A 22641-nucleotide genomic window follows, 5' to 3' on the forward strand; every position below is an offset into this window, starting at 1 on the left:
CTTATTTGTTCTTATTTTGCTTTTTTTTGCAATACCTAGTGCCTTTTCCTGCCTTTTTCGCTATTTTATTTTGCCTTTTCCAGCCTATTTCGTTATTTTATTTTGCCTTTTTTATAGGTTTTTAGGTCCTAAAAATCCGTTCCCTGAACATAACCAATATACATACATATGTACATACGTACATACATCTGCTTTTGCCTAAGGTTATATTATTTGTTTTATTATTACTGTTATTCAGTTTTCCTTTATCTTAATTTTTATCTAAATATATATCTATCGATAACAAAATCGATTGTAACATCCATCAAAATATCGATAATAAAACCGATAAAAATATCGATAAAAATATGGATAGCCAAATTGATAATACCTAATATTGGTAGCAAAATCGATAACCAAATCGATAAAAACATCGATAAAAATACCGATAAGAAATCTATGAAAATATCGATAACAAAATCGATAAAAATATCGATAATAATTCTATAAAAATATCGATAACAAAATCGATAAAAATATGGATAAATAATCGATAACAAAATCGATAAAAATATCTCCAGCAAAATCAATAACAAAATTGATTAAAATATCGATAAAAAATATCGATAACAATATCGATAAAAAATTTCGATAACAAAGTCGTAAAATATCGATAATAAAATCTATAAAAATATCGATAAGAAACTCGAAGAAAATTTCGATAAGAAATCGAAGAAAATATCGATTATTATTAGAAATTTTCTTATAAAATTTTCAATTTTTCCTTTGATTTTATTTCATTTTGGGGCACCCTACAATTGTTTTCAGCTAGTTTTTGTTAAGTAGCATTTATTAACTGGAACAGGAGAATCGATTTTCTTCAAAATTGCTACTTTTTCCGCACTTTAAACTAAAAAATTTAATATAAACATATAAAAATTCAAAAATCGGGCTCAGGGGCCTCTTGCCAATTTTATAAACTTTCATTTAAACTTTCATTTAATCAAATTGGTTGAAAAATGAAGGCTCCAGTGAATTATGAACATTAAATTACAGTTTTGAATCACTGTGCAACGCCAGCATTTCTGCCATTGCTAATCCTATCACCATTGCTACTGCAATAGTTTCTTGCGCCGCCCATCAAGCTTTTACAGTAAGGAATACACATCTACTTGTGTACATTGATTGGACAATGTATTTGGAAAAACACAAAAAAAAATTATTTTAAAAATTCTTCATTTGCCCCAAATTCCAATTAATCCTTGCATCTTGATTGTTCACAATTGGCAGCTTGCAGGTCATAAAAGTACTAATTGCGATTGTTCAAAGCGGCGTACGTACGTTCGTAAGTGCGTGCGTCCATTACACAAACCCGTGCAACTGAAGCGAAGATTAGAACCGAAACGAAGAAAATTAGCGCGATGTTTTGGCTGTGGTCCTCAACACTCGTTTGTCAATTATTTCTTTGACAATAAAGCGAATTTTTGCAACATTTCAAGCTTTTATAGTAAAAGTATGAGTTTATATATTTTTTTTTGCTTCAAATTGTGTAAATATGTATTATTTGCAATATTTACTGTTGGCCAAAAATTTCGCGAAAATTTAGCAAATTTTATTTTTTGGCAAATTTAGTTTGCAAGCTTATGGAAATTTACGTCTTATTATAATATATATATAATGACGTTTAAAAGTGTTGCGTGCTAAAAATGCTCAGCTTGCGTACTTTAATTCATTCAGAAAACACTTGTTTCAATATTTGCAAACAAATAAAAATATTGGGTTAATATACATACTCGGCTTATTTATGTATGTATGTATATATATTTTTTTTACCACCACTCAACGGCAAGTGTTTTAATAACTACTTTTTATTTAGTGGAAGCAGAAAATTTCAGACAGTAGCATCATTGACGGCCGCTGTGGCTGAATAGTTAGAGAGGTGTACTACTATTCTGTAGAACGCCTTATTTCAGAATTTAATTGAAGAAAGCACTATCTCAAAAGAACTTTTCAAGCTGCCTATCTCAGCTGCCAATTCAAAATCGCCCTATTTCATCATATTTTCAATATATTTTCAGCTGCGATAGGGCGTTTTTGAAACGAATTCTGAATTAAGGCGTTCTTAAATCGAATTCTGAGATAGGGCGTTCTCCAGCCAAATTATGAAATAGGACGTTCTTGAAAAGTTTTCTGAGATAGGGCATTTTCGAACTGGGTGGCGGGATAGGTCGGGCTTCCACTCAGCCTTCGATATATTCATATACCCTTATTTTATATACAATAATGTGTTTGAGACGAGCTGGATCAAGAAACTTTCCACCAATTTAAGTGATATATTCATAAAATATCGCATTTCGACTAAATATTTGAGTAACCTACTTAATATTTTTTTTTATTATGATGTTTGTTCCGTGTCTACATTTTTGCATAATCGTTGTTCCAATGAAGTTAAAGTACATACATACATACATACTTATCTGTGCTCGTATGGAAAAGTAGCTTATGTCGAAAGGCTAGCTTTAGTATAATGCCGCATTCCCTTTATTTTTTAAACGACTAGGAATTTTTGGATGAGACTTAATGAGAGCATTGACTTGCTAGTATCGGAACTATTTCTTGTACGTTTATTTGCCAAAAGTTGTTCAACGGCTCGTGCCAGTGACTCATTCGTAATCGTATACTGCGAATGCCGATTTATACTAAAGCCAGCTTTTCGACTTAAGCTACTTTTCCATACGAACACAGATATGTACATTTTTCTAAAAAAAGCTCTTTGGTTCTAATTAAAAAAATTTTTATTCACACGTAGCGCGGGAGAATTTATGTACCTATGTATTAGTTGCGTTGCCTAACTCGCAAGAAGTTGCAAAAATTTACAGGAATTTACCAGAAAGCGTTCCCGTACTCGGTTCTCTGGCTTCTTTTGCTTTGTGACAGTTTTACAGGTTTTAACCCAGAAAAGTTGGGGAACGCAACTATTAAATGTACATATCGAGTCCTAACGGCTAAAAAAACGTAAGCGACATTTTTTAAATATATCTTTTTGATTGTGAAATGTTGCTAGATCATTTAGATGCATTTCTGCATCAAAAATAAAATAAAAAAATTCGCTTATGTATATCTTTTTGACAGTTGGGTCGAGATATGTATTGCAAAAAATAAACACCCTTGGTAACGATAAGTTCCGAACGGTAAAAAATCAAATAATAAAAACTTTTTAACATACCAGTTTGCATACACAAATGGACTAGAAGTGTAAATGAATGGTTGATAAGTTTTGATTTTAATATTTTAGCTACAGTCATTTTATATCCATAATTTAATAGCAATTTAATTTTATTTATATATTTAATTGACAATAAGTTTTTCATTCAAGACTAAAACTACATACATAATCAAATTTTATATCGCCTCCTTAGACCGAAAATATACATATATTCCGCAAGTAAAATTTTAGATCGATTTTAAGCTATTGATTTCCTCAATTTGTAAAAAACTGGGATGGGGTATATGTATATGGGGCATTCCATACCAAAATGGACTGGTTGATTTGTTTAAAATTTTTAGGGTTGATGGGCAAACATAAATTATAAATGAGGGTGAAATTTGAGCTTGATTAATGCATTTTTTAAAAACTTTACAGCACAAAAACAAAAACAAATCTTTTTAATAATTTTCAAATATCTCGAGAACGGGCGTGGAAAAAATTTGAAAAAAATTATACATACACACATCAAAGTCCTCTGTGAAAAGAAATATTTAAAAAATTTTTTTTTCTTGAAAAATTTTTCACATACAAAGTTTTTGATAAAAAAAAATCGTTTTTGAAAATATGTCATCTCAAAAAAAATTTAAAACATCACAATGGTAGCTCTGAGTGTTGCGCAGTATTTAAGTATAGTATTATGGGGTGCACACTAAAATAATTTGAGTTATGAATTTTTGTTTACACCGAAGTTGAGTACATTACAAAATTTATAAGTTTTTTTTAATATTTCTAGAATTTTTTTGAGTATGCAGTTTTGTAGCCCATTAAATGTTAGTATAATAAAGCGCAAGTTTTAAGCGATTGCAAAACTGGCGCTAATTTTTTATTTTTTATTTTTTTTGCATTCAACGCAATTTTTCAGCGGCTTAAAGCTTGCACTTTATTACACTAATATTTAATGGGCTTCAAACTGCATACTCAAAAAAATTCTAAAAAAAATTTTCAATTTTTAATGTTCTCATTTTACTCAACTTCGGTGTAAAAACGAATTCATAACTCAAATTATTGTAGAGTGTACCCCGAAATACTCAGAGCTAGAAAAATATTAAATCGATTGGATTTTGTTTTTGTAATATAAGGTTTTTAAAAATGTATTAATCAAGCTCAAATTTCACCCTTGTTTATTATTTATGTTTGTCCATCAACCCTAGGAATTTGAAAAAATCAAACACATGAAGTGTGAACCCCGTTTATTTTGGGATGGAACGCCCCATATGCATATCACTTTTTTATCAATTGAACTCTATTTAATGGCTCCTGTTTGCAAATAATTGTGAGTTGTGCGGAATTTTCAGTTACCAAAATGTTGATTCTTTTTAAATTTCAATTAATTAAATAACACACAAATATAAGACACAAAATGCGTAATCATCGAAAGTGAGCAGATAGTAGTATTGTCCATTTTAATGGTCCTTCAAAGGATCTTCCGAGAGCTCTAAAATTTGAGGACATATACTGCAGTAAATCCCAGTACTCAGCTCCGGTGATGGCGTTTGACTAGCGAGCACACCTCGATTTAAAACACTGAAAAAGTTACTTGGATTTGTTCAACAATAAAATATATAAATTCAAAAAGAATAAACTCAAATACATTAAAACCAGTTCAAAAATATAATATGGAACATTGCCTGGTACCAATAGCTTTGGAAAATTCAAAAAAGGCAAGCAAAGTCACAAGCATATTTCAAGCAATGGCGAATTATTCATAAGTGGGTCCATTTTTGAATTCTGTCGCATAAAATGGGTATATCTGGATTCCTTTAAGCGCTGTTACAAACAGCCATTATGCGAACAATGGTAAATACCCTTCTAAATTGCGCTTTGGTATAAATATATGTAGTCATTGTTAAGTTGACGGTAATCTCTATCACTTCTGCCGCTATTTCCAACTTTAAAATTTCAGACATTTTGATATTTTGTGCCAAGTTCCATTAAATTCTCATTACTGTCTTAAACAAAAGAGGAAAATCTTCTGAGGCACTGAAGGCTGGGTCAAGAAAAGTAGAAAGTAAAATGAGCAAAGGCGCACTGACTACCAGCATAATGTGCACATCCGTTAAATGAATGCAAATTGCAACACAACGGGTAAACTTGGCCAAAGGGACAGAGGAGACAAAACGCAAGGGCTTCAGTACTTTATCTACAGTAAAAATAGGTAGTAGAAGAAAGTGGAACTAAAATTTTCTTTGCACAATGTATGCATGTATGTGCATTTAAAGATTTCAACGACGGAAGTGACGAGATTTATAATTTTCTAGCTATGGTGATACAGGAAATGCTGTGCATTTCAATTGTGATGGTGAGAGTAGTGGAAATAAGTTTGAAATTTTATATACACTTTTCTTTTTTTTTTAAATATGAGCTAAATGTATAGGAGTTGCTGATTTATTTAATATATTTTTTTTTTATTCTTAGACGTTCTTTTGTCAATTTAGCCTTTTCTCTCGAGCAAGAAAAAACCGCCAACTTTACCCTCAAATCACTTTTCCAACTCAATTTAAGTTAAGTTAAACATTTGACTGTTCGTTCGCTGCCACCCGCCGCCGACTGGTTAGTTGTCTAAAGCGGTAGAAATTTATTATTACCATTTACTTTGTAACTGAAACGTAATATGTTTGCAATGAAAAATTCCTCAGCATCACATAGCATAAATATCTACAAACTTCAAGCGGAAACACCTATCATCTGTGTATATTTGAAAATTCTTCAATTTCCGCACATCATATTTCGCCAAAGTGCTTCTGTTTCACTTGCTTCTGTTGTGCACATCTCCCAATCTTGGTGTTTATTTCACTTACAGCGCTAAGATTCCCGCAGCAAATCAGCATGAAAAATTACCAGAAGGCGCGCCGAAGTGCCAGGCAGACATCCAGCCAACTGTGTTGCAGGCAGAGACACAAAAAATTTCACTTATTTTCGCTTTAACGAAATTTTCAACAACATGGCACAGCTGTTGGCTGCTCGTAAGACCGACGAAGCTCAGCGCCAGCTCAGGCCATACTATGGATCTACATACATATGTACGTACATATGAATATATGCAGTAGCAGCAGTAGTAAGTAATAGCTGAGTATCAGGCAGCTAACCATGAAAGTCGTCGAAAATCAGTGCCACAGCCGAAATTGCCACTTTTTGACATATTTCGCTCATTTTCGCCTAGTCACCATGACACTACCCTACCACTTCAAGCCTCCACCTCCCAAGCCGCAAACGCTGGCTTCGTGTGCTTGCAAATTGGCATTTTACTTTGGTGCCGCCTCGGCAATTCACACTGGCGCCCATAATGGAATAAGCGCAAAACTAACGGGATGTAAAAAATTAGACCCAAATTCTACAACACTTTTTTTGTTGTTAAATATTCTAACTGGCTGATCATCTAACAGCCGTTCTACCCGTTTGTGTGCACTTGCGCTCACTCAACAAAAATCTGTTGGCGTTCACTTTTTTAAGCCACGGAAAAAGAAGCAAAAGCATAAACAATAGTACGACAACTACAATAACATACATAGTACAACTTGGTTTGGCAGCTTGACGCCCTGGGGCGGAGGACGAAAGAATGCAGCGGATATTCCATGCAAGTGAGAATAATGAACGAGTCAAATGTTGTGTTGGTGCGGAAGTTGACGGTTAGGAAATGCTTGTCAAACGAAAATAAAAAATGAAATGCTTTTAGCGCGTTCAGTTGAAACTGGAGGAATAGCATGGCTGGCTGCAACATTGCCAAATATCCTTGCAATTTATGCTTCTACGCTTGCAAATGCACAAAAAATAAAGGGAAAATTTTAGTTTGGCATCCCCCGCGTACAAAAAAAAGGTTGCTATAGGGGGGTAGGGGGGCGTTCTCCTGATTCCAAATATATATACTTTTAGCCGCAGCAGACTTATAGTTTTTAAGTTATTTGTTGTTAAAGTTAGTAAATTGAACTAACCTCTCGGCGCTATTTCACACAACAAACACTTTATTTATGAACACACTCCGGCAAAATAGTTGCATTAAAAGCCCGCACAATGAAATGTAAACATATTTTTTAAATTTATGATGTATTTTTACTAAATTAAGTAAGTTTTAACAATTATCACGCACTTATATATGTATACGCACATTGTGAATACAGAACTGTTGATTCAACCATAGTTTCACACTGACATTAGAAGGGTGCTGCCACATCTAACAAAATAACAATAAAAGGTAATAGTTTTTATCGTACCCGTTTTCCTGTTCAGCGTTGAATTAGTAGTAAAGGAGGGTATGGGGTTAAACACCCCCAATATATAAAAAAAAAATTACAAGCGCCGCAGGCGAAAATTTTTAATAAAAAATAAAAATTTTCATTATTTATCGAAGTATTGATTTTTATGGAAAAAGCGCCGCAGGCGAAAATTTTTAATAAAAAATCGCGCGATTTTTTATTAAAAATTTTCATTTATCGAAGTATTGATTTTATGGAAAAAGCGCCGCAGGCGAAAATTTTTAATAAAAAATCGCGCGATTTTTTATTAAAAATTTTCACTTTTTAAAATATGGTTTAAAAAAACATATTTATTTATTAGATGTGTGGTGTTATTTTGTTAGATGTGGCAGCACCCTTCTAATGTCAGTGTGAAACCATGGTTGAATCAACAGTTCTGTATTCACAATGTTCGTATACATATATAAGTGCGTGATAATTGTTAAAACTTACTTAATTTAGTAAAAATACATTATAAATTTAAAAAATATGTTTACATTTCATTGTGCGGGCTTTTAATGCAACTATTTTGCCGAAGTGTGTACATAAATAAAGTGTTTATTGTGTGAAATAGCGTCGAGAGGTTAGTTCAATTTACTAACTTTAACAACAAATAACTTAAAAACTATAAGTCTGCTGCGGCTAAAAGTATATATATTTACAATCAGGAGAACTCCCTCTATCGTTCCATACCCTTCTTAATGCCGAACTCCGGGGATGCCAAACTAAATTGCAGCCAAAATAAAAATTATATAAATAAGTTGAGCTGCTCTTAATCGGTATTCGTGAAGCTCTGACTTTGCTATTATAATTTGTTTTCTTTAATCCATAGTGAATACTTTGGATATATTTCAGACGTATTGACGTTTGTAAAAATCATAGTTTTTTGCCACTATTCTATTGAAGTGATAGTGCCATAACGCTAAGCCAGCAGTCCATGTCTGCGGAAAGTCCCATCTTGTCATGTTGGTATGTGAACTTGCAGTGTGCTGTCATTTATCCTCTGAAAGTCCCCAGGCCCTTCCAACTAAAATTCAGAAGTCGTTCTGAGATTCCTCTAGAGGGAATCTAACATATGTAGCTTTTCCCTTTTTCATTCGCCATTGTGAGGCGAACTGAGATTCCTTCCATTTACTTGTAGATTATATGAACTACAGCCTTCGTTGCCAACAAAATCCTCAAGTTCCGGTACGCGCCAAAAGCTCTCCCTGGTGTGGGTTCAGTTTTGAATGACTCTAGGGCTTTTTAAAGCTTCCTGACTATTGAAAATGACATTTATTTTCGCCACGCTTGTCTTTCTCCGTCGAAAATATTGTTGAATATATACCCATTAGTGCAATGTTTTTGAACCTAGCCCCAAATACGCTGATTCCAGCATTTCCGTCCTCGTGATTTCACCCATCAGTATACCTAGATCAATCGTTGTGATTAACTTTTAACAAATGTTCCTTTCAGGAAATATTACCTTGTAGGACGTGCTGAAGGATAATTTCGGTAGAATTTTGTCTGTGAGCTTAGCGATATGATCGTCAAAGAGTAGTTTTAATTTAACCAAGTGCGCCCAAATGTCTCCATTCCTAGCTAAGTTGCGGAGTCGTAAAGTGCTTCAGCAAGCCCCTTTTTTCAATTAGTATGGCTGGTATCCCTGTTAAGGTTTCCGCTGCTTCCCTCGGGCAGGTATGTGCTCTTGCCCACTTTAATGGCTACAAAAATAAATTAGTGTAACTTTCCCAGAATAGGTCGCTTACGAAAGTGGGAAAAAGTAACCGACATTTTGGTACTCAATAGCAACACCGTGGGAAAGTAAGTCCCTTTCCTACCGATCGTTATAACGTAAAGAAGGGCTGCCTTTTCTTAAACCACAATTAGTGGGATCCGCGTATTTATCTTGAACACGCCGTACATCAGTAGCGGCTTCATAAAATACTTACACAGTGTGGTTTTCCTTCGCTTAGAGAAGGCTTATTCCTCAATTGCCTACTTAGTCCAAAGTACCAATTTTTGGTAAGAGTGACAGTCATTGGCCAACTATTAGTTTAAGTTGCTTCGGTTAAGTGGGAATGCCTGCCCACCTAGCGGTAGTAAATACTAGTGAAGCATTGAACGAAGGAACCGAAAAACAGTTTTAGCAGAACCGAATCTGGATTCCAAAACGGTTCTAATGGACAAAACAACGGGCAAAACAAAATGGGCTAGGAGTTAACTACTATACCTGTAAAAGGGCCTTTGGGAATAACTGGGGACTGTCGGCGCATATTATTCCCGATATGTCATCCGACGGAGTTTAACCTATAGAGCGCTGGTCTGGTGGAAAGCACTAGATAAGAGCAGCAATCAGAGAACAATTGGAAGAGTGCAGATACTCGCAAGTCTCGGTATATAAGGTGCCTGGAGAAACGCGCCGCAAGAAGGGCTGAACATGAGCTTTTACCTGAAGCCACCACAAATATTCGTAACAGGTGCAGCCGCTAGAGGTGCCCTTAGACTGAGGGAACCTAATCAGACCAACTACACGCACGCGGCGGTCTTGAAGGTAATTAATAGTGGGCGACGTAACGGAATTAAGGCCGACTTAGAGGTCGAAACTAATTACCTCAAGTCATCCTTGGATTTTAGTTTTAAGATTCCCATACAATTCCCAACCCGGGAAGATTGGGAATGTGAATGAGGCCTCCTATCGGTAAATGATGGTATTTCCGATGGCTCTAAGATGGAAAAAGGGTCGGCTCAGGTCCGTACTCCTAAGACCTTCAAATAAAGCAATCATAGCGCCTGCCTAATAACTGCAGTGTCTTTCAGGCGGAGATATTTGGCATAGAGAAGGCGGCTTGTCTTATTAGGGATAGTGAGTATCTGTCAGGGAACGCCACTATATTCGTTGACAGCATTTCGGAAATGTCGTGCAATGCTGGCTTCACTGAGTCACGCCACAATCTCTCTCTGCTGGGTTCGTGGACATAGCAATATTAGAAGGGAACGAAATATCCGACAAGATGGCTTTTTTAAAGAAAACACCAGAGCAGTAACCACTAACCTGTGGATGAATCGGGACGACTGTGAGGTCACAAGATCTTTGTGGATGAGGCTCAATAAGATTCGTACTGAGGAACTATTGACAAATCTGCAGTTAACGCTCTTACCGGTGTCATCACAGGGCACTATGTTATAGCACCAATGCTCCCTCGATAACGTATACCAACAAGCTCCATCTGCAGAAGTTGTCGGAATGTGGATGAAGATGAACCGATTCACTACTTCTTATGTCAAGCCCAGCTCTCCAGACAAGGCGTATCAAGCATTTGAAATCACGTTTTTTCAATAGCTTGGGGAAGCTAGCGGAGTTGAAAAGATCGAACATCTACGGCTTCGTCCGGGATAGTAAATGGTTTGACAGACTTTATATTGATGTTATAGATTTAGATTAACCTCGTTTAGAAGGATGTGTCTCCTCCTGGCGCTCACAGAGGGCATTCATAATGGCCAAATCTGCCTTGGAGTGGAAAAAGGAGTCATTCGTACGCGCCTTCCTAACCTAACGACACCAAAACTCGATTAAAAAAAACCGAATATAGATTCCAAAAGAACCGGAAAACGATACCGGAAGAACAGAAACTCGATTCCGAAAGAACCGAGGACCGGTTCCAGAAGAACCTAAACTTGATTCCAAAAGAACCGAAAAACGGTTCCGGAAAAAGCCGAAACTCGATTCCAAACAATCGAAAAACGGTACCAGAAGAACTTAGAATTTCGGTTCCTCAATGTTTTTGATGCTATCGACTTGAAATTCGGTTTGTTTGGGTAATATGTAGTTCTGAGTTGACCAACCAAATTTTTTGTATAGATTTAATGTTATGCTAGTTTTCTTCCTCATCTTTGACGCTTTCGTGTCGCTGTCAGCTGCTGCAAAAAGCAGCAGACAAAAAAGAACAGCGTCAACATCGAAAAAATCATGTGGAAAACGAGTATGTATTTTACATTATTGTAACACAAATATCTCGAGCTGAGATACAAGTACAGGAATATATTTGTATGCGAACTTTCTTTTATATATATTTATACAGCTATAAATGAAATTTAATAAATTGGAAATACTGAGTAAATTTGGTCTACTCTTTTCTTTCAGATATCCATTACTTCGATGCGCGTATCGCAATTTCAAGTGAATTTCCACCTTTCAACGCCTCAGTGGTAATCACTCAGCAATGCGACGAATCAGTCCGAGACATATACACAAATCGAGATTAATTCCACTGGCAAGAACCCAAGTATGTGACAGCAAATATTAACAGTAAATACCAAATCACTCCAAGGCAATTGTTTCGAATCACATACCAAAGAGCAGCCGCAAAGTGATTACTGGCAGCGACACAAAACAGGTGACCGGGGCGATATTGCATTGCAGAGATTACACACACACACACATACATACAACTGTAAGCGACGGCAAGCGGCAAGATAATCATCATGAATGACAAACAGTAGCAGCAATTGTAGGTTGAGTGTTGCAAGCAGCATTAAGTTTATTGCAAGGCGACACGGGTTTGACACTGTTAAACTGCGCCTAGAGCAATCACAGAAACAGCAAAAACAAGAAATTCAACCATTAAAGCTTTCAAAGTGCCCATAGGAGCAATGAGTGCAACAGTAACAGCAATAACATTAAGCCATACTCAAGCAACAACAATAGCACCGGGCACAGATAAAGCGAGAGCAAAGGAGTCGACAGCATGGACGTCAGAGTGGACGTCGTTATGGCCGTCGATCCTTTCAGCGAATGTTGGTTTATTTACGACGACAACAACAACGGCGGTAGGTGCAGCACAGCAAACAACTGCAATTGCCGCGCCGACTCCGATGGATTTACAATCAAAGCAAATGGCAAAGCTGAAACTTGACAGCAGTAAGTGCCGCCAGCGTCATCAACATGACAAGCACAACAAAAACAAAACAACAAACATCAATATCCCCGTTGCGCAACGAACTTTAAGTCGAAATCAAAAGCAAACCCAACAAGCACATCAAACACAAATGCAATGGCAACGACATTGTCAAGTGCGCCAACAACAACAGTTAAGCCGTTACTATGCCATCCACATGCCTCAGCAGCAACAGCAAAATTGGCAGCATTATCTGTGGCAACGGCAACGCTGCTCCGCGCCGGACTATGTGTCCTTGTCCGCCCGCCTTCGCTCGATGCTGAAACAGCAACAACACCTACACCAACAGCAATGGTTGCGCTTTTGCCTTTTGCTCGTCATTTGCCTGTCACTGCCCTCTGCAACGAATACAAAACCTCAGACCTCAGCAACATCAACAATAACAACAACACGAACAGCAGCAGCAGCAGCAGCAGCAGCAACTTTCACAGTAACAGCAACAACAAAAACATTAGCACACGCTATAACAACTACAGCCACAACCACAACAACAACAAGGACAACACGCGCAACCGACTTAACGATGATGCCGCCAGCAATTGGAAGTGATGACAACATCGTGACCAGCAATAGCAGCAAGTTCTCCCTCATCGCCAACTTTGCTATCAGAAACGTCATCATTCCTTCAACCGCGACAAGCGTAAATTCCACAACCGCATCAAATGCCACAGCAGCAGTAAAGACCGCGTTGCGAACGCTGGAGCGGACAGTGTCAACAACATTGCCAACAGCAATGCAAACATTCACATCCGTCGCATTGCTGTCATCATCAGAGACAACACAGCCCACAGCCATTATAATAACAACAACAACGTCCAACTTCGAGGAAAGTGAGTTGCATACGAAACCAATGGCGCCCATCAGCAGCAGTAGTAGCGTGAAGAATACGCAATCGGCGAGTTATGTGCACTTAGTAAATGAGTTGTTGCCTGAGGAAATGGCAGCAGCGGCAATAGCAACAACAACCTCACAATCGCCAATAGCAGCAGCAAGAAATCACTACAGCAACAATAAAATCATTCGCAATGCACCTAGCGGGCTCAACGATGCATATAGCAAAAGTCATTGGAACAACAAAATTTCCAACAACTACAATAACAATAAAAAAAACGACGGCAGCGAAAAGTTTATTAGTGGGCGAACGCGTCACCGTGCCATCCGCTCGCTTAGCAGTGCTGGTGGTGGCGGTGTGAGCGGTAGCGGCGGCAGCGGTAGTAGTTTCGGCGGCAGCAGTCTAGGCGCGGGCGGCAGTGGCAGTGGTGTAGGCTTTCACAATTCGGCGGATGGAAATGGCAGCAATCATAACAGCATTGAATGTCCAAGCTTCGATGAAAATTCGGCGTGTCCTTGCTACAAATTCGAAGATGGTAAGTACATTGCATTTATGTTTTTTTTTTTTTTAGGATAATGAATCAAAGATGCACATACATATTACGTAAAAAAAGTTGGGGTACCAATCTTTAACTTAATTAGCCCTCCTACGGTAATGAAGAAGTTAATTTAGATAGTCACTTACGTTCATAAAATGTACAACCTAATCGGCCGCATAAATCGAGATACTTAAGTAACTAACTTACCACGAGTTTTCTTCTCAGTCGGTTCATGATAAATACTGCATCCCCGATTTCTGATGATTAAGGGATATATGCTACAATATTTCCTAGTGCTGGGTCTACTTTAAATACGTCTCGCAAATAATTTCACTTTCATTCAAACTTAGAGACATGGTCTTCTAGTTTAAAACATCGCATAAAGACATTTAAGTAGCCATGTCCTATAAGCAAATAATTTACTTACATAAAAGTTTAATTCTGGATGATTTTAAATCTTCCACTGGTAGATCTCTGTGGCGAATTTCCGGCCGTTGTAATGCTGCGAGGTTAAATGTGGAAAGACTTCAGATTTGAGCACGCAAAGGTCCTGCAAACTAGATCACAGCGAACGGCAGTCCTCGATGTCCTTTCGCTTTTCTTTTTGCTGTATCTCAAACGCAAATCATGATACCGATACATTTTTTTTTTAATTGTAGTAAATTTAATATAGATTAAGGAAAAGCTTATTAGGATACATTAACCCCATATTCTGCTGAAATCGACAATAAAATCTTCTTTTCGTTAATGTTAGTCCTAAAACTGACACGCCCATTTATATGGGTTTATCGATATAAGAAAAAAAATTTCCGTAGAAAAATTTTTACTGGATGCGTATTCTACCGGATTTCGCAATAAAATTAACATTTATGGGATGACACCTTGCTATCTATAAGTATGCTCGAAAGATATCCAATCATACAGATTTCCCCAGAAATTAACTAAAATCTGCATTGAATTGTTTTCATAATACTAGTAGAAATAAAACGCACACTTTTGTATGTGTAAGAAAACACTTTGCGTATTTTGACAGCTGAGCCTCATATTAACTGGTACTACATATGTATTAACTAACTATTCAGCAGGATATGGGCGCGAACGTGTTAATGCAAATGTCTCATATCAACTAATCTACATGTACATCACATATTTATTAACAACAATGTACATATGTATGTATTTATGTATGTATGTTTATGAGAATGATACGATTCCCAATTGTTTGTTTTTGTTTTCTTTCGCAGGCTTATTTCTCGAGTGTCCCGGTACGACGGCCATGTCGTTGCGCAGCACACTCGAACGCATCTCATCACCAATACATTCATTATCTATTTATGACTTCGATCGTTCGGTCACGTCCCTTTCGCAGGATGTCTTTCAACCAGGTGTCAATATAAGGCATTTGCAATTTTCACACTCACACCTGGAAACGTTAAAGGATAACAGTTTGCGGCATGTACGTGCATCATTGGAATCGCTGAGCATTGTTAATGGAAAATTAACACAGGTATGTACAAGTACGATTACAAAGAGTAACCATAACAAATACAAGTAGATACATAGTACAAGTCGAAGTAGAAGTAGAAGGAAATCAGCAAACGGCAGGGAGCGAATGCCGAAGTAATACAGCCAAATAGCTAGCCAGTGAAGCGTGTATGCCGTGTTTATATTATCCGTTGTCGGCATGTCGTTGATTGTAACGAGACAGATAGCAAAACTCAGTTATGCAATACATTTCAGCTAAACCAACACGTTGGCGATATGTTGATGATATGTAAACTTTGGTAAATGCAGAGGAGTATACTAATGCATATGCAGATTAGGGTGGTACAAAAATACACAGGGAAATAAACTTTCTGGAATTTTCTTGCTGCCGCTGAAACGGCTGGTTAAGAATTTTTCAACTCAAAAAAGGAATTCCTATGTAAATTGAAGTATTTTATTAATTTATTCCTTAACTTCTAATGAGGCAGATATAGGCAGCCAAAAGTGATGTGGTATTGTTCCCAAAGCTTTAAGGAATTATCAGTAATAATTACCTAGCGGAGGCAAGTGGTGGCAAGCACTTTATGTTACTTTCTTTTTTTAAATATCGCAATAAAATTGAGTTTTCTCAACAGAGTGATATTGTCACAAACCAAGCAAACTTAAATCAACTTTTAATATGTCATTCAACACAGTATAGTATGCCCTTTTATATAACGTAAATATAAGTTTAAGACTAACTCAAGTACCACACTGGTGTAGAGCTTGGTGTGAATTTGTGAATTTTGGTACAAATAACCAAATTTATACCGAAATTCGTAACTTGAAAATGTTCAAATCAATTATCAAGGGCTCGAAACTTTAAAATATTTTTGTGCGAATCCAGGGAAAAGTCTACCGCGTAAAAAAATTATTAGGAGGCGTCAGAGTCGAGATATTTTGAAAAACCGTATTTATGCTCTGAACATTTGGCATGTTTAGTTGAAACGTAGTAGGACATTGATTTGCAAAAAAAAAAAAAAATATACCGCTGGTGGCTATGATGTCAAGCTTAAAAGTACGTTCAATATAAAATGCATGTTTTCTTCCCGTTAGAAATTCTTTCAAGAACAATATTAACAGAACTATTTGTATGCAAATTTTAGTAACGTCACGTCAGATAATTCAGCTGACTAAACATAAAGCAGAAAAGATTTTTATATTTCAAAACTTGGAAAATTAACTTTCAACATTTCCAATATTTCTACAAAAGCTTTTATATAACAGTTTTACAACAGTTTTAATTTTTTTTAATTAAATGCCGTTTAAATGCTATGCAAATATAGGAAAACCTTTTTAAAATTTTGACCTTTTCAATTCTCTTTTTTTTAACATTTTGTCAAACGAGCGTCACGTAACGCCACTTTCGAAATACCCATGTTATATTCATATAGATATTTTATGGCTTGATTTTCGAGCTAATTACTTGCAAAATTAGTCCTATTCGACTTTTGTGTAGTAAGTCATATAGTAATGGTATGTAGGAAGCTATCCGTGTATATTTTTTTAATTAATTTGTGCCTTGAAAATCTTCGACAATTTGAATTAATTCTGCTCATTTCCCACTGTGCCGCGGTACGGTTAAATATTAACCGATTTCAAAATATTCTTTAATTCGATTTTTAAAATAATAATATTCCTCACTTTTTTGGGAATGGTGAAAAACTTATATTTTGGACCAACCTAATGTACATGTACATACATATGTATGTTTGTACGAAAATAAGAAAATTTTGCTTACGTTTGCCGATAGTTTTTCCTACATTTGTGTTGCTTCTTTCGTATGAGAATTGCCGAGCTACAGCAATAGCAACAACAAAAACAGCAGTCTGACAGATGAGCTCATACATATGTATGGGAAGTGAAGCATCTACCCAATTGCTGCTTTGAATGCACTCATCTTTGCTTAGCTCTGCAAATCTTATACGCCACCGTCTTTCTCAGCCACACGTAGTACACACATGATGCCTCCTCCTTTCACCTCTTTCGTTAGCATGTCAGGTTTCGTGCAATTTGTCTACGAATACCTGTCTGCCAGCATGTCTGTCGGCTGCTTCTCTGTAGGTTTGTTATTTTCCACGACTACTGTTAAATACGTGCCAGCAAATATTCGCCCAAAATTACGCATTCGTGCATTTGTGTTGGTTTCATGCGAAATGAACGTGCCAAACCGACTTGCATCAACTTTGGTCTTCTTCTTGGTCGTGGTCTTGGTCTTAGTATTCTTTTTAATCTGCCTCTTCTCCGCTCCCCTCCGGTATTAAAGGTATTTGCGGGCATGTGTTTTGATTGCAACAGTACATTTGTGGCAGGCACGTGTGCGCACATTTGGCAAATTGAAATCTCTAAAATAATATTCTTAAGGTGAATATTTAATCTACATATTGCATAATGCAAAAGGAGATGCGTTCCCTCAATGTACTTATGTATGTATTTATTTCGTGGGTTAATTTATAGAATATGAATTTATATCTTATCTGCATATGTACATATCTATATATGTATGCTGATTTTGGTTGGTTGCTTATGAATTAAGTAGGTGCTTACGATTTGAGTGTGCTATTTAATTTGACCAGTGCTCGGGTATGTTATGTAGTGCTATGTATGCATGCGGCTCAAGTATGCTAATGAAGTTATTAAAAGAGAGAGAGATTGACTGGTTCGAAGGCTTTCTATTACTTATCACTCTTTTGTGTGCACTTGATAGGTAGTGAAGCTTGAATACTTTTCAAAGCAATTCAAAACTAATTTTGTTTGCATTTTTAAACCGCTTAAAATCAAGACTTTGCGGCATAGTTTTATGCGCAGAATTGAGGGTTAACAGCCGTATTCTAGCAAAGTCACAAACCAAGACATTGTTGGTTTTTTGTTGTGGAGTCTGATAGTATCTAAGCCCGTCAGAGTTAGGAACTTATCAATGGTGTACACAAAATCTTCTCACAATCAATTCCATAACTAACTAAATAAATGTGGTCACTGCACAACCATCTAGCTCTGGGTTTCACGGGTTCCACTGAAATTTCCTTCTTAACAAAAGAGTTCCGGATACCACGATTTGACGAATAAGGCCAAGCTAATAATTTTTTTTTGTTCAATAAAAATCCTATTAAATATTTTTAAACCATATACATACATAGTTTTTTTTATACCCGAGCGCACTTGTGCACAAGGGTATTATAACTTTGTTCACATAACGGTTGTTTGTAACAGGCAAAACGAATCGAGATAGATATAGACAAATGTATACATAAATGATCAGAATGAAAAGAGAAATCGATTAAGCGGTGACTGTCTGTCCGTCCGTCCGTCCGTCCGTCCGTCCGTCCGTCCGTGTGTGCACACGATAACTCGAGTAAAAATTGAGATATCTTAACGAAACTTGGTACGTGAACTTCTCTTGGGCGTAGGACGGATGGTATTGAAAATGGGCGAAATCGGACAATAACCACGCCTACCTCCCATATAACGGTAATTTTAAGAAATACGAAAACTGCGATATTTTAGTAACTACTGAAGATAATTCACTCAAAATTGATACTTACAATGAGTTTCAGACGGAAAACATGAATATTATAAATTTTTGGAAAATGGGCGTAGCCACGCCCACTTATGGTTACATGTGTATATCTTGGTAACCGCTGCACCAATTTTTTCCAAACTTGGCGCAGTTGTTGGCCTTATCTTCGATAAATCAGTAAATATTGAAGCTAATTTATTCAAAATTGATGGTTGCAACAATTCTTTACCAAGAAATATGTTTATGACAAAATTTTGGAAAATGGGCGTAGTACCGCCCACTTGTGATCACATATATGTATCTCGCTAACCGTTATAGCAATTTGTACCAAGCTCGGTGTGGTTATTGTGCTTGCCACATAGAAGCAAAACGTTGAAAATTATTGGAATCAGATTAAAATTACGACCACTTTTCATATAACGGCAAATTTCACAAATGCTTGAAACTTCAATATTTCGAAATTTAAGGACGCTAATTTACTTAAAATGTATACACCCCGGCTTATCATGTAGCGGTAGCTTTCGGAAAGGTGGAAAACATATATTTAATACTTGCGCCGGGTATTTAATATTCGGCTCCGCCCGAACTTAGACTTTCTTACTTGTTAAGAATTTTCCTTGTGCAACATACATTTTTTCAAAGTACTTAAATCACGTTGCTTGAAATAAATTAACACATAAAACCTTACTTTCACTCCTTTAACGGCAGTGTGCAGATAAAACCAAAATCTTGTGCTTCCGTTAAAGTCATAAACAAGCTAGAAAAGCACCAAAGCACAACCTAATTAGCCATTCAAATCGAGCGGTGAGTGCATGAAAACAGAAAGCGTAAGAGGAGAAATGAGAAATAAAATAAACTAGACAGCGAGAATATGCCACTAAACAGCCTCAAAAGAATTGTTTTCTATGCCATTAACTTTCGATGTACACAAAATCCAACGTGGAGCTTTGGAGTTTCGTGATTGTGTAGCTATGTTTGTGTTTGTGGGCGATAGGCAAAAGTAGAGGGTAAAAAAAATGGTTAGAGAAAAACAATCAAAAATTTTATCTCCTTCACAGTTTTCTGTGGAAATTGTCAGTGTGGGAGGATGAAAGCTAAAGGAGCGCATTTTTGTTATTTAAATGTACATGTGTATCTACGTGATATATGTACATACATACATACTTATTCAAGTCTGCCAATACATAGCATATTGCTGCTGCTGACTTTGAAACCACACACAAATATAGAGCTTCAGCCGTTCAATAAAATAATTTACACTTTTACCAAAAAACAAAACGCAAGGAGCAAATGTAAGCACAATCCCGCTTTCGTGTTGGAAAGTCGCGCCCTTTAGCAATAAAAATGTGCTTACCAAATAATATTGCATGCGAATACCACAACTACGCTACTTATACACCGTTTGGAACACATGCCGACACAACAATAAAAATCCGGCAAGCAACGGAATGACACGAAAAAGCATTAAATCAAGTCCAATTACACGAATTTCCAGTTCATTTCCGTTTTGTAGAATTGTTTGTGGTATTTGTTTTTATTGAGCGCACTCGGCGAATTGGCGAAAAGTTAGGTTACGTATACGCTGCGGTCGTCAGAGCGTACAGTACAGAAAAGCTGAGAAATGTATGTGCCATAAAATTAATAACCGACAGCGAAATAGTATTATCTTATGAGTGTAAAAACAATGTAAATTTATAAAACAAAAGACTTTTATGCACAACAAAGGCAAAGGAATAAATATACATACATACATAAATACATGCATCTGTAGCTGTTTTAAAAGTAGGAGTGTTGTAAAGAATGAGTCTTATTCAACAAAAAATAGGAGCGTTCAGACTTTATGTCATTTTATCTATTCATACAGGCATCAGATTTATAAAAAAATATATGTTTTAAGTTTTGTTTACTGTTCTACTTCCATAAAAAGGTTACAGCATTTTCATTATTATAAACATTAAAATTAAAGCACTTGATTTTCATCACAGATGTAGCTACACTACGCTTCACTTGAGAAGACACATTTATATTTCTTCAGCCCAAGCTTTCATGACATGACATATGGGCATCAGAGAATCTTGATTTTACAGGGCAATACTGGCTCACCAAAGTCTTTTGAAAAAAAACTGCCAATTCTGGCAACTATCTTGAAAGCTCTTTTCTGTCTTTCGTAAGACTAATTGAGAGATCTGCTAACAAGGAGATCTTAGCGTTATTCTTTTTGCATATATATGTATAATAACTAAAAACTAAAAGAAAGTTATGTTAAATAAAATTATAGTTTAAAAAACTAAAACCTCCCTATTATAATTGCCATTCGTACTGTCATCAGGTATATAACTTGAGAATAGAAATCGCTGCATCTTTTAGGCGCATCAATATTACATAGTTACATCCCGAGTTAATAAAAGGATGGTAAAAAGAAAAAAATGTAATTTAAAAAAAGTTAATAAAATAAGTTTCTGAAAATGAAATGATATTATAAAAAATAACTTCTTTTTTAAACAACAACATCTTAAAATTAAAAGAAAATGAAATAAAAAGTTAAAAATATATAATTAAAAAAAAGAAAAAAAATCCTATTCCTAAAAATTAAATGAAATAAAGAAATTTTCCTTTTCACTCTGGAAGTACCTACCTTTTTATTTTTGTATACGTAAACAACACACGTCGTCGGCTAATCGATTCGACGAAGAATGTACTTCTGGGGTTAAAACAAAAAAATCTAAAAAATAAAGGGAAATTAAATTTATAAAAAGAAAAAATTATGTTGCCCGGGGACCCGAGCCGCGGATCCCTCAAATATATTTTTCTTTTTAAAGTAATATGACTAATCTAAAAATTCAAAGAAAAGTAAATCAAAACAAGAAAAATATTCATTTAAAAAAGAAAAAAATTAATAAAAGAAGTTTCTAAAAATTAAATGATATTAAAAAAATATGCTTGTTTTTACAACAATAAAATCTAAAAATTTAAAGAAATTTGAATAAAAAAGACAAAAAAATATTAAAAAAGGAAAAACTAATAACATAAGTTCTTAAAAATTAATCGAAATTAAAATATATATATATATTTTCTTTTTAAATAATATTTAAAATCTGAGAATTAAGAGAACATTAAATAAAAAAATAAATCAAATAAGTTCCTAGAAATTAAATGAAATAGCAAAAAAAATACTTTTCTACTTTAAACAATAGATATAATCTAAAAGTAAAAAACCTTAAAAATTTAAAAAATAAAAGAACTAACTAACTGTGTGCCGTGGTCCAAGAATACACTCAAATTGGTTATCGCATCACCGGTTCTCCAATGCTCACAACTAAAGATAACAGCACGGCTAATGAAGAAAAAAAAGTATACCTATTCATGTTATGCGCAGTGTGTTTGAATATACTATAAACCAGGCATGGCATGCTTATGGGGTTCTGCCGGCGTTGGGTATGACTGCTGGAAAACCAGAAACTTTGTTTCTGTATAAAAAGCGTCTAAATCTGTAATTTAAAACTAAATTGTTTGCACACTCTACGACAACGTGGCAATATGTTATCGAAATATATCTTCGTACTCGGTAAGAAAACCAATTTAAAAAAAACTTTATTTACAATCTGGTCTAATTTCTTTTTCCAAAGCCTTCCTTTCCGCGCTGATTCTTATTGCCCACGCTCAACGATTTGACCTAGGTTTGGATAATGAGCTTCAATCTCCATTACTAATTAGAATACGCAGGCAAGGAATAGTTCCACCGCCTAGGTCACCAAGGGAACCCGGTCCATTTCTTATATGCACAACCGAATCTCCTCCAGCAAACGTCACGAGCACC

At 35.8% G+C, this 22641-nt stretch overlaps 1 protein-coding gene across 1 annotated transcript in view; it reads left to right on the top strand.

Moving 5' to 3' along the window:
• Positions 1–22641, top strand: part of LOC118733735 — a gene marked incomplete in the record, with an annotated part of 802810 nt that overhangs the window by 631188 nt on the left and 148981 nt on the right. The window contains 2 exon segments of the mRNA XM_036463268.1: positions 11603–13780; positions 15028–15290. Of these exon segments, the coding sequence (XP_036319161.1) occupies positions 12109–13780; positions 15028–15290 (1935 nt within the window).

This window comes from Rhagoletis pomonella, unplaced genomic scaffold, assembly GCF_013731165.1.
Source record: "Rhagoletis pomonella isolate Grant_MI unplaced genomic scaffold, Rhpom_1.0 Rhpom_scaffold_00002, whole genome shotgun sequence".
NCBI classification, from domain to species: Eukaryota; Metazoa; Arthropoda; class Insecta; order Diptera; family Tephritidae; genus Rhagoletis; species Rhagoletis pomonella.